Source organism: Nomascus leucogenys, chromosome 7b (assembly GCF_006542625.1).
Source record: "Nomascus leucogenys isolate Asia chromosome 7b, Asia_NLE_v1, whole genome shotgun sequence".
Lineage (NCBI taxonomy): Eukaryota > Metazoa > Chordata > Mammalia > Primates > Hylobatidae > Nomascus > Nomascus leucogenys.
This window is the reverse complement of record NC_044387.1, coordinates 12,542,683-12,555,129: the sequence shown is the minus strand read 5'-3', so window position 1 is coordinate 12,555,129 and position 12,447 is coordinate 12,542,683. Positions and strand designations below refer to the sequence as shown.

Genomic DNA, 12,447 nt, shown 5'->3' with positions numbered 1-12,447 from the left:
TGCTCGGCGGAAGAAACACAGATGGCGGCGGCGCAGCGCCATTCCGGGCCGGGAGCAGGCAGCCAGCAGCCCTGTCCTCACCGCGGTCCGCCCGCCGCCGCTAAATACCCGGATGCGCCGCCCAAGCGCCAGACGCGGAGCTGGGAAAAGGGAGGCAGAGGAGGCGGAGGCAGAGGCAGAGCCCGGTGCCGAGACCAAGCGACAGACCGGCGGGGCTGGGCCTCGCAAAGCCGGCTCGGCGAGCTCTCCCGACACCCGAGCCGGGGAGGAAAAGCAGCGACTCCTCGCTCGCATCCCCGGGAGCCGCACTCCGGACTGGCCCGGTAGTCAGGGGCTCAGGAGCAGATCCCGAGGCAGGTTTTGCTCAGCCTCCGACGAGGGCTGGCCCTTTGGAAGGCGCCTTCAACAGCCGGACCAGACAGGCCACCATGACCGAGAATTCCACGTCCGCCCCTGCGGCCAAGCCCAAGCGGGCCAAGGCCTCCAAGAAGTCCACAGACCACCCCAAGTATTCAGACATGATCGTGGCTGCCATCCAGGCCGAGAAGAACCGCGCTGGCTCCTCGCGCCAGTCCATTCAGAAGTATATCAAGAGCCACTACAAGGTGGGTGAGAACGCTGACTCGCAGATCAAGTTGTCCATCAAGCGCCTGGTCACCACCGGTGTCCTCAAGCAGACCAAAGGGGTGGGGGCCTCGGGGTCCTTCCGGCTAGCCAAGAGCGACGAGCCCAAGAAGTCAGTGGCCTTCAAGAAGACCAAGAAGGAAGTCAAGAAGGTAGCCACGCCAAAGAAGGCATCCAAGCCCAAGAAGGCTGCCTCCAAAGCCCCAACCAAGAAACCCAAAGCCACCCCAGTCAAGAAGGCCAAGAAGAAGCTGGCTGCCACGCCCAAGAAAGCCAAAAAACCCAAGACTGTCAAAGCCAAGCCGGTCAAGGCATCCAAGCCCAAAAAGGCCAAACCAGTGAAACCCAAAGCAAAGTCCAGTGCCAAGAGGGCCGGCAAGAAGAAGTGACAATGAAGTCTTTTCTTGCGGACACTCCCTCCTGTCTCCTATTTTCTGTAAATAATTTTCACCTTTTTTCTCTCTTGATGCTCACCACCACCTTTTGCCCCCTTCTGTTCTGACTTTGTAAGAGACAGGATTTGGATTCTTCAGAAATTACAGAATACATTTTTCCTTAACCAGTTCTGCAAGGACAGCAACAACCAATCTAATGATGAGAATGTACTTATATTTTGTTTTGCTATTAACCTACTTACGGGGTTAGGGATTTGCGGGGGGGCGGGGGGGCTTGTGTGTTTTGTTGGCTTGTTTGCCATGAAGGTAGATGGGGGTGGGGAGAAGACACAAGGCAGTTTGTTCTGGCTAGATGAGAGGGAACCCAGGAATTATGAAGTTAGCAGGAATATCTTTAGGGTGAGTGAGTTTTCTTTGAGTTGGGCACCTGTTGTGAGTTTCAGAACCTTTGGCCAGGAGGAGAGGTGGTAGGGAGCAGCCAGCCGGCAAAGGAAGGAGGTGGAAAAAACCGCCACCGGGCTGACTTCCACCTCCCAGTGGTGAGCAGTGGGGGCCCAAACCCAGTTTCCTTCTCATTTCTGTTAGTTTGCCCTTTCGGCCTCCCTATTTTCTTAGGGAAGGGGAGTGGGGTCCAAGTGACAGCTGGATGGGAGAAGCCATAGCTTCTCCCAGTCAGCTAGGATGTAGCCATTGGGGGGATCTTTGTGGCTTCAGCAAATTCTCTCGTTAAACCGGAGTGAAAACTTTAGGGTAAGGGTGGGGAGTCAGCCAAGTGCCTCAGTGTGCCCTGTTGAAACTTGGATTTTTCCACACAATCGATGGATTGTGTTCTAGGAAGACTTTTCTTTTCCTCTGGATTTTTTGTTCCTCCTGTACAAGAGGTGTCTTTGCTTGGTTTGGTGGGGCTGCGGCCACTTAAAACCTCCCGATCTTTTTTTATTTTGAGTCCTTTATTATAAGTAGTTGTAGCTGGGGGAGGGGGAGGGGGAGTGGGCGGGCAGTGGTTAGTAAGACTTACTGCAGTCGATTTGGGATTTGTTAAGTAGTTTTACAGAGCTTAGATCTGTGTGCATGTGTGTGTTTGTGTATATATACATATCTAGGGCTAGTACTTAGTCTCACACCCGGGAGCTGGGAGAAAAAAACCTGTACAGTTGTCTTTCTCTTATTTTTAATAAAATAGAAAAATCGCGCACTTGCGCGTCCCCCCTACCCCACCCTCTTTTTTAAGCAAGTGTTACTTGTGCCGGGAAAATTTTGCTGTCTTTGTAATTTTAAAACTTTAAAATAAATTGGAAAAGGGAGAAACTGAGCGGTGTATTTTTCCTCACTTTGAAGACTGGAGGATGAATGCGGAGCGGTTAGGCGGGCGGGCAGTGGGGACATCTGGGGCGTTTGCACCTGAGAATGGGGGGAGGGTTCAGGAGCTGGACAGAAGCCAGGAATCCTTAGTCCTGGAGGCTGCGCAACGTGCCTTAGCCGGCTTCTAGGCTTCTGGCTTTGGGGTCCAGGGGGTACCCCATTTCCGGCCAAGAGGTGAGTACGTGGGAATGCGGTGGGGAGTCTGGTGGGCTGGGCCCTGACGCGACTTCCTCCGCCCCCTTCCTTCTCCTCTGCCACCCGGACCTCTGCAGTCTCAACTTACAAATCAAGCCGCTCGGTCCCCGGCGGATCCCGCCAGGCCCCGCCCACCCATCCTAGGCCCGCCACCCCGCCTCTTTAAGCGAGCCCCCCTCGCTCCGATTGGCTGCTGGAGCCCGGCCCCCGGCCACGTGACCGGGCTGCGTCCGCGATGCGCACGGCTCCCAGGCAGGCAGGCGCGCTCGGGCGAGGTAGGAGCGATGTGGGCTGGGAACGCCTGGCGCGCCGCACTCTTCTGGGTGCCCCGCGGCCGCCGCGCACAGTCAGCGCTGGCCCAGCTGCGTGGCATTCTGGAGGGGGAGCTGGAAGGCATCCGCGGAGCTGGCACTTGGAAGAGCGAGCGGGTCATCACGTCCCGTCAGGGGCCGCACATCCGCGTGGACGGCGTCTCCGGAGGTAACTCTCCGTCCCGGGAGTCGTTCCAAGACCTTTCCCGAGCTTGTGCTGGAATGGAGGTCCTGGAGACGGGGGTGGGCGGCTCCTACACTCTTAGCTACTGTTCCCCTTCGGATCTGTCAGGGCGACTTTATGGCTTCCTAATACTGACTCTCGCCTGGTTAAACCCGTTTTGACGGAGGGAGGCGATTTGCCCAGCAAGAAAACCCGCATTTCTTGAGCGGCTGCTTTGTGAAGGTCTCTACCAATTGTTGCTGCACGTGAACTCCTGCTAACTTCTAGACGCAGGAATGACTAATTCCATTTTACAAACGAAGAGGCTGAAATCCACAGATGTGAAATGGCTTGCCCAAAAGCCCCCAGCTAGCTGCAGGCAGCGCTGGAATATTGGAGCTGGAACATTGCCTAACTGGCCAGAGAGGACAGCTTGCTGGGTAAACTCATAGCAAGCAAGGTGTCCCAGGGCTGCCGCAGAAATCACATGATGAGTTGGCCTTGCCTGGTCTCCCTCATTTCTTTCTTTCCTTTTTTTTTTTTTTTTTGAGACGGAGTCTCGTCTTGCTTTGTCCCCCAGGCTGGAGTGCAGTGGCGAGATCTCGGTTCACTGCAACCTCTGCCTCCCGGATTCAAGCGATTTTCATGCCTTAGCCTCCCAAGTAGCTGGGACTACAGGCACGTGCCAGCACACCCGGCTAATTTTTGTGTTTTTAATAGAGACTGGGTTTCACCATGTTGGCCAGGCTGGTCTTGAACTCCTGACCTCAAGTGATCCGCCCGCCTCAGCCTCCCAAAGTGTTGGGATTACAGGTGTGAGCCACCACTCCCAGCCCTCCCTCATTTCACTCTAACCAGTGGTTACACCGGACTTATTCGTGTCAGGCCTCAGGTGAGTGGTGATCATCAACAGGCTCCCAAAGCTGCCTTCTGCCCAGGAAATAGGCATAGAACCCTTGGTGCTGTTGCACTCATTTGTAAAATAGAGGTCCCAGGTAATCCCTTCTCTCCCTCAGGGGAAGCTTAGAGCCAGTCAAAAGATGGGAAATTAGGAGACCCAAGTTCTCATCCTGTTTTTGCCTTTCCCAGGCTGTGTGAACTTTCGCCTCTGGCCTGTTTGCTCCTGAGGTCAGCTGTGTTCACTCTGGGCTTTAGAATTCGGGGACTGGTATCTCAGGCACCTACCTTTGGGGGTGTGATTCTGGCAGCAAAGTAAACTGTGGAGTTCCAGGACTGCAGCAGGCATCTGACCCAGCCCTCTTCTTTAACCCTCAAGGAAACCAAAGGGTCAGATAAGGAGTCAGTGGTGGTCTTCAGGCACAGGAGAAGCCTGTGAGGAAGGGCTGAGTTCCTCCTTGGGTAGAATGTGATTCAAAGCCAGAGTTTAGGCTGGACACAGTGGCTTGTGCCTGAAATCTTAGCACTTTGGGAGGCCAAGGCAGGAGGATTGCTTGAGGCTAGGAGTTCGAGACCAGCATGGGCAACATAATGAGACCCCATCTCTACAAAAAATAAAAAAATTTAATCGGGCATGGTGGCACACACCTGTAGTCCCAGCTATTCAGGAGGTTGCGTGGGAGGATTGCTTGAGCCTGGGAGGTTGGGGCTGCAGTGAACCATGATTGCACCACTGTACTCCAACCTGGGCAACAGAGCTAGACCCTGTCTCAAAAAAAAAAAAAAAGCTTAAACTTCTTGCTCTTCAAGATGTGTAGCACTGACCCTCCCTCTGTAGCTGTTGAATTTGGTGCCTCCTCAACAGTGAATCCAGGTCTGTTTCCTTTCTGGACCATTTCCCCAGGGCCTGTCACTGTCATCTTTCCAGGCCCACCCTTGCCCCACCTGAGCTGCTGTATCCATCTCCTCTCCTTCACCTCAGGAATCCTTAACTTCTGTGCCAACAACTACCTGGGCCTGAGCAGCCACCCTGAGGTGATCCAGGCAGGTCTGCAGGCTCTGGAGGAGTTTGGAGCTGGCCTCAGCTCTGTCCGCTTTATCTGTGGAACCCAGGTACACAGTGAGTGGTGGGGGGTTGTGGGGACTGACCCCAGCTGCCTGCTTCCCACAGTCAGCAAGGCTGGTTTAGCCTACTGTTGGCCCCAGAGCTGTGCAGCAGAAAGGCTGAGTGTAGGCCTCTGTTTTGCTAAAAAGCTTTGGCCAAGGAACTTTACATATATTTTTTTTCTTTTTGAGACAGAATCTTGCTCTGTCACCCAGGCTGGAGTGCAGTGGCACAATCTTGGCTCGCTGTAACCTTCACCTACCAGACTCAAATGATTCTCCGTGCCTCAGCCTCCTGAGTAGCTGCGATTACAGGCGTGCTACCACGCCCAGCTAATTTTTTTTTTTTTTTTTTTTTTTTTTTTTTTTTTTTTGAGAGGGAGTCTCGCTCTGTCGCTGAGGCTGGAGTGCAGTGGCGTGATCTTGGCTACTGCAAGCTCTGCCTCCCCGGTTCACGCCATTCTCCTGCCTCAACCTCCCGAGTAGCTGGGACTACAGGCACCTATCACCACGCCCGGCTAATTTTTTGTATTTTTAGTAGAGATAGGGTTTCACTGTGTTAGTCAGGATGGTCTCGATCTCCTGACCTCGTGATCCACCCACCGTGGCCTCCCAAAGTGCTGGGATTACAGGCGTGAGCCACCGCACCTGGCCTAATTTTTGTATTTTTAGTAGAGACGGGGTTTCACCATGTTGGCCAGGCTGGTCTTGAACTCCTGGCCTCAAGTAATCTCCTCCACCTTGGCCTTCCAAAGTGGAAACTGCCATTTTGAGCATTCGTTTTCCCACCTGCAAAACAGAGTCCCTCACACCTGACCTTCTATAAGAAGAGGAGTAGGCAGCAGGAACTGAGACTGAGGGCTCTGGGGCTGTTCTGACGGAACACAGTTGCCAGTGCTGCCCTTTAGTGGCCCTGTTCCTGTGGGCAAGTATCTTAACCTTTCTCTGTGTCAATTACTTCATAGGGAAAATGAAGATAATAGCACTTAATAGGATCATTACAAATTAAAGACTTAATACATGTAATGCTTAGAGTAGGCCGGGTGCAGTGGCTCATACCTGTAATCCCAGCACTTTGGGAGGCTGATGCAGGCGGATCACCTGAGGTCAGGAGTTCGAGACGAGCCTGGCCAACATGGTGAAACCCTTTCTCTACAAACATACAAAAATTAGCTGGCATGATGGTGGGTGCCTGTAATCTCAGCCACTTGGGAGGCTGAGGCAGGAGAATCGCTTGAACCTAGGAGGTGGAGGTTGCAGTGAGCTGAGATCACACCGCTGCACTCCAGCCTGAGCAACAGAGTGAGACTCTGTCTCAAAAAAAAAAAAAAAAAAAAAAAAAAAAAGCATAGAACAGCCTGGCACATAGTAGTGCTCAATGAATTTTGGCTATTATTTATTTTCCAAATGTTACAAAATAAATTTATATAAGTATGAAACTTAAATAGTACTTATTATGTGCCAGGAATTCTTTTAAGAAAATTACAGCTATTGGCCAGGCATGGTGGCTCATGCCTGTAATCCAGGCACTCTGGGAGGCCGAGGTGGGTGGATGACTTGAGGTCAGGAGTTCAAGACCAGCCCGGCCAACATGGTGAAACCCTGTCTGTGCTAAAAATACAAAAATTAGCTGGCCGTGTTCGCTTGAACCCAGGAGGCAGGGGTTGCAGTGAGCCACAATGGTGCGACCACACTCCAGCCGGGGTGACAGAGTAAAATTCTGTCTCAAAAAAAAAATAAAGAACATTACAAGTATTAACTCATTAATCCTAAGTGATAGCTGCTATTCTTATTCCTGCTATTGAGATGAGGACAGAGAGGTCCAGAGAGGTTAAGTGACTTGCCCAGAGGCACACAGCCTATTGTGGTGGGATTTGAACCCTGGCTCAAGAGTCCATGCTGGCTGGGCATGGTGGTTCACACCTGTAATCCCAATACTTTTGGAGCCCAAAGCAGAAGGATCACTTGATGCCTGGAGTTTGAGACCAGCCTGGGCAACATAGCAAGACCCTCTCTCTACAAAAAAAAAAAAGTTTTTAATTAGCTGGGTGTGGTGGTGCACACCTGTAGTCCCAGCTACTAGGGAGGGGAGCCTGAGTTGGGAGGATCACTTGAGCCCAGAAGTTCAAGGCTACAGTAAGCTATGATCTCACTACTGCACTCCAGCCTGAGTGACAGAGAATCCCTGTCTCATTTGCCAAAAAAAAGAGAGTCTGTGCTCCTGACTACTTGTGCTTATCATTAACAGCCCTCTCAGAAAGGTGAGAGCGAAATGAATGTCAGAGGCAGAACTCCTGACTCGCATCCAGTCGCTTCCCAGCAAAGCCCTCACCCAGACCCAACAGTTTTCAAATCTACAAATTAGAGGCCCAGGTGAACCCAGAATTACCTCTGTGATCTTTTTCTTCACCATTAGGCAACCAAAAATGACACTCAGTATGGTGTTAGGAAGACACATCTTCCTTCTCCACAAGTGCCCGTAATTCCACCATTAGACTGCCACTGTAAAACCAAATTCTGCCCAGGGACGGAACCTAACAGGTCCCCAGTTCCTCAGTGGGAACTGTCTGTCAGATTCCTGGCAGCTCTGGGATAGCCCATGTGTGGCAGAAAGTAAGGAGACTGAGGCTGCAGGCTTTCTGGGTTGGGTCTCTGTGGTCCTCCAAGCCTCTGTCCCCTCGAACTTGTCCCACATGACCCCACAGGCATCAACACGTGTCTCACTCATTTTCTTCAGAGCATCCACAAGAATCTAGAAGCAAAAATAGCCCGCTTCCACCAGCGGGAAGATGCCATCCTTTATCCCAGCTGTTTTGACGCCAACGCCGGCCTCTTTGAGGTGTGTGGAAGCTGTCCTGTGGGTGAGGGTTGGTGGGGCCTGTTAGGCTGAGGAAGGCTTGGGGGTGGGCAGTTGGGAGAACCTAGCAGGATTCAGTGCCATGCCTAGAGGCTCCAGAGCCCATTTCTTCTGGAGGTCAAGGTTGGGCCAGGTAGGTGCTCCAAGAGGAATCCTGGGGCTTGCAAGGAGCCTGAGTTCCAGAGCCTTTGGGGGATAAGCTACATCAGCTGGAAGGCTGGGGGAGGCAGGGGCCTAGTACTCACCAAATATATTCTCACCTCCACTTACTAGAGCAGGGCGCTGGTCCAGCCCGGCACTGAGGCACGGGGGCCCCAGATAGAAGCATAGGACGCCTTGCCTCTCTACCCAGAGGAACGCCCTGGCTGGCAGTACAGTTTTTGATTTGCAGGAGTCCCGGTCGAGGGAGAAGCCCAGGGTGGTTAAATGATGGCTCTACGCTCACTGCCTCCCTCCAGGCCCTGCTGACCCCGGAGGACGCAGTCCTGTCGGACGAGCTGAACCATGCCTCCATCATCGACGGCATCCGCCTGTGCAAGGCCCACAAGTATCGCTATCGCCACCTGGACATGGCCGACCTAGAAGCCAAGCTGCAAGAGGCCCAGGTAGGGCGACACCTGGGTCCACCCTCAGCCTCTGCCTGGGGAAGGAAATGAGGCTTAGAGAGGCCAACTCCTCACTCACAGACAGAGAGCCTGAAAGTTTGAAACAGCAGAGATTTGTCCAAGATTTGAACCCAAATCCCTCACACCCAGAGCATTATTCTTTCTTTTTTTTTTGAGATGGAGTCTTGCTGTCGCCCAGGCTGGAGTGCAGTGGTGCGATCTCGGCTCACTGCAGGCTCCGCCCCTCGGGGTTCACGCCATTCTCTTGCCTCAGCCTCTCAAGTAGCTGGGACTACAGGCACCCGCCACCTCACCTGGCTAATTTTTTGTTAGTAGAGACGGGGTTTTGCCATGTTAGCCAGGATAGTCTCGATCTCCTGACCTCATGATCCGCCCGCCTCGGCCTCCCAAAGTGCTGGGATTACAGGCATGAGCCACCGCGCCCGGCCTTTCTTTTTTCTGAGACAGAGTTTCACTCTGTCGCCAAGGCTGGTGCGATCTTGGCTCACTGCAACCTCCACCTCCTGGGTTCAAGTGATTCTCCTGCCTCAGCCTTCCAAGTAACTGGGATTACAGACATCCGCCACCCCACCTGGCTAATTTTTGTATTTTTAGTAAAGACGAGGTTTCGTCATGTTGTCCAGGCTGGTCTCGAACTCCTGACTTCAGTTGATTCACCCGCCTGGGCCTCCCAAAGTGCTGGGATTATAGACGTGAGCCACTGTGCCTAGCACCAGAGCATTATTCCATTGTACCATGGTGCCTTGAGGTTTTTCCGTGTGTGTGTGTGTGTGTGTGTGTGTGTGTGTGTGTGTGTGTCAGAGTCTCACTCTGTTGCCCAGGTGTGTGTGTGTGTATGTGTGTGTGTGACAGAGTCTCACTCTGTTGCCCAGGTGTGTGTGTGTATGTGTATGTGTGTGTGTGTGACACAGTCTCACTCTGTTGCCCAGGCTGTATTGCAATGGTGCAGTCATAGCTCACTGCAGCCTCAATCTTCTGGACTCGAGCAATCCTCCCACCTCAGTCTCCTGAGTAGCTGGGACTACCGGTGCCCACCACACCCAGTTTTTTATTTGTTTGTTTGTTTTTTAGACAGAGTTTCACTCTTTTTGCCCAGGCTGGAGTGCAATGGCACGATCTCAGCTCACTGCAACCTCTGCCTCCCGGGTTCAGTTGATTCTCCTGCCTCAGCTTCTGGAGTAGCTGGGATTACAGGCACACACCACCGTGCTCAGCTAATTTTGTATTTTTAGTAGAGATGGGGTTTAACCATGTTGGCCAGGCTGGTTTCAAACTCCTGACCTCAGGTGATCTGCCTGCCTCAGCCTCCCAAAGTGTTGAGATTACAGGCGTGAGCCACTGCACCCGGCCTGTTTGTTTTTGAGACAGGGTCTCACTATAATGCTCAGGCTAGTCTTGAACTCCTGGGCTCCCAAAGTTACAGGCATGAGCCACCATACCTAGCCAGTTTTTTTAATTTTTAGTAGAGACAGGGTCTCACTATGTTGCCCAGGCTGGTCTCGAACCCCTAAGCTCCCAAAGTGCTGGGATTACAGGTGTGAGCCACTGCGCCCGGCCTGCCTTGAGTATTAGCAAGCACCTTCTGTGTGGCAGGCCCTTGCTAGGCATAAGGATAGAATGTACATGTTGGTGAGACCTGGTCCCAGCCTAGCCTGCCCTCTGGGACCTTACACAGGCATTCTCACTGTCCAGGGCTCAGCGTGGAGATGGGTGACACCGACAGGCTCAGATGAGGGAGAGGATGTTCCAGTCCCCAAGCTGGTGGTACCTCTGTGCCCACCTCTGTGCTGGGCACTGGGCAAGATGAGCTCTCAGAGCTCCAAGCAGCATAAGAGACGGGTGGTTTGGCCCAACTTAACACCACCCACCATCTGCTCATGTCTTTCCTGCAGAAGCATCGGCTGCGCCTGGTGGCCACTGATGGGGCCTTTTCCATGGATGGCGACATTGCACCCCTGCAGGAGATCTGCCGCCTTGCCTCTAGATATGGCGCCCTGGTCTTTGTGGATGAATGCCATGCCACTGGCTTCCTGGGGCCCACAGGACGGTGGGACCATGTGGCACCTGAGGCCTGGGGTGGGGCTTCTGAGGGTGGCTGGGAAACGAGGAGGCCAGTCCCCAGCATGATCCATAATCCCTGGGCTCTCAGGAGGCCAGTGACAGCAGCGGCAGCTTCCCTTGCAGGGGCACAGATGAGCTGCTGGGTGTGATGGACCAGGTCACCATCATCAACTCCACCCTGGGGAAGGCCCTGGGTGGAGCATCAGGTACCTGCAAGGTTGTGTCCCTGGGGTCCGCTTGTCCTTTTGAAGGGCCCTGGAGGTGCTCAGGGAAGTGGGGAGGGCAGCATGGGCTATACTTTCAGTCTGGCCCCTGACCAGCCCCTCCCCCCACCTCTTCCCTTCTTCTCAGGGGGCTACACAACAGGGCCTGGGCCTCTGGTGTCCTTGCTGCGGCAGCGCGCCCGGCCCTACCTCTTCTCCAATAGTCTGCCACCTGCTGTTGTTGGCTGCGCCTCCAAGGCCCTAGATCTGCTCATGGAGAGTAACACCGTTGTCCAGTCTATGGCTGCCAAGACCCAGAGGTGCGGCTCCCAGCAGGGCAGGCTCGGGGGTGGGGGGACATGGTGAGAGCCAGCCTCATGTGTCTGCCCAGGCCCATAGACAGCTCTGTGCCCACCGGGTCTGCTTTTGCCTCTTCCCCTCCCTCCTCTCTGTCCCTGCCTCTCCCCTCTAGCTTCTGTGTCTCCTTCTTGTCCATTCTGTCTTTCTGCCTCCCTTTTTGTTCTCCCTGCCCCCTGCCTGGCTCCCATCTGCCTCTTAGAGCTCGTAACTGTCTTTGTTGATCCTTCTTGCAGACTTGGGCATAGACCTCGGGCCTGGTCCCTGCAAGGAGCGGGTGTGAATGCTCCACGGCCCCTTAGCTACCTGTGACACCTTGTGCCCACAGGTTCCGTAGTAAGATGGAAGCTGCTGGCTTCACTATCTCGGGAGCCAGTCACCCCATCTGCCCTGTGATGCTGGGTGATGCCCGGCTGGCCTCTCGCATGGCGGATGACATGCTGAAGAGAGGTAAGGGTGCTGAGACAAGGGAACTGGTGGTGGGTCCTGAGAGAAAAGAAACGGAAACTCCTAGACTGTGACTCAACCCCGCACCCAGCCACACTGCGGCCTCTTAGGCCAGCTGTCTGTCTGTCTAAGCTTGAAAACCCCAAGCCATGAGGCAGTCCCGAATCCAAGACCTGGGGCAGTTCCCTTGCCCTCTGTGTTCTGCCCCCAAGCCTGTTGGTTCTGGCATGCCCTTGCTTTCTACCCTCCCAGGCATCTTTGTCATCGGGTTCAGCTACCCCGTGGTCCCCAAGGGCAAGGCCCGGATCCGGGTACAGATCTCAGCAGTGCACAGCGAGGAAGACATTGACCGCTGCGTGGGGGCCTTCGTGGAAGTGGGGCGACTGCACGGGGCACTGCCCTGAGCTCTGGGTAAGGACGAGAAGAGCCAAGATCCACCTAGTGCCACAGGGTCAAAGGAGGTTTTCGATCAGCCCAGACGAGAGGCTCTGAGCCCTGAACCGAAGTCCCAGAGCTGGGCTGGGATGTGGCCTGTGCTGAGGGCTGTGAGAATGTGAAACAACAGTGTGAAAATTGGCTGTGGCACTCTGGTCTGCTTTATTGTCTCTGGGCAGGCCCAGTCCTGTGGCCGGTCGAAGAATCAGGCAGGAGCAGGGCTCTGAAGGGAGGCTCCTGAGGACTGCAGATCTCCACTGACCTCTTTCCCTAGATTAAGATGGGACCCAGTGGCCGGGCACGGTGGCTCACACCTGTAATCCCAGCACTTTGGGAGGCCGAGGTGGGCGGATCACCTGAGGTCCGGAGTTTGAGACCAGCCTGACCAACGTGGAGAAACCCCGTCTCTA

The 12,447-nt window shown here is 54.1% G+C and overlaps 2 protein-coding genes across 2 annotated transcripts; both read left to right on the top strand.

Annotated features, from left to right (window-relative positions):
• On the top strand, positions 1-2,331 carry LOC100601161 (histone H1.0). Its single transcript, XM_030815589.1, has one exon. It carries the CDS (start codon positions 429-431, stop codon positions 1,011-1,013), a length of 585 nt encoding a protein of 194 aa, XP_030671449.1. The 5' UTR covers positions 1-428; the 3' UTR covers positions 1,014-2,331.
• A 463-nt stretch (positions 2,332-2,794) lies between these two features.
• GCAT (glycine C-acetyltransferase) lies at positions 2,795-12,184 on the top strand. Its single transcript, XM_030815588.1, has 9 exons — positions 2,795-3,056; positions 4,930-5,060; positions 7,789-7,890; positions 8,367-8,513; positions 10,427-10,581; positions 10,719-10,801; positions 10,947-11,118; positions 11,484-11,605; positions 11,855-12,184. Exons 1-9 carry the CDS (start codon positions 2,861-2,863, stop codon positions 12,004-12,006), a joined length of 1,260 nt encoding a protein of 419 aa, XP_030671448.1. The 5' UTR covers positions 2,795-2,860; the 3' UTR covers positions 12,007-12,184.
• Positions 12,185-12,447: the final 263 nt, after the last annotated feature.

Excerpts from the sequence above, each read along its gene's own strand:
- LOC100601161 (XM_030815589.1), top strand. The coding sequence starts at position 429 with ATGACCGAGAATTCCACGTCCGCCCCTGCGGCCAAGCCCAAGCGGGCC.
- GCAT (XM_030815588.1), top strand. The coding sequence starts at position 2,861 with ATGTGGGCTGGGAACGCCTGGCGCGCCGCACTCTTCTGGGTGCCCCGC. Across the intron at positions 7,891-8,366 it reads CCAACGCCGGCCTCTTTGAG|GCCCTGCTGACCCCGGAGGA; the intron begins GTGTGTGGAAGC and ends GCCTCCCTCCAG. Across the intron at positions 10,802-10,946 it reads GGCCCTGGGTGGAGCATCAG|GGGGCTACACAACAGGGCCT; the intron begins GTACCTGCAAGG and ends CCTTCTTCTCAG.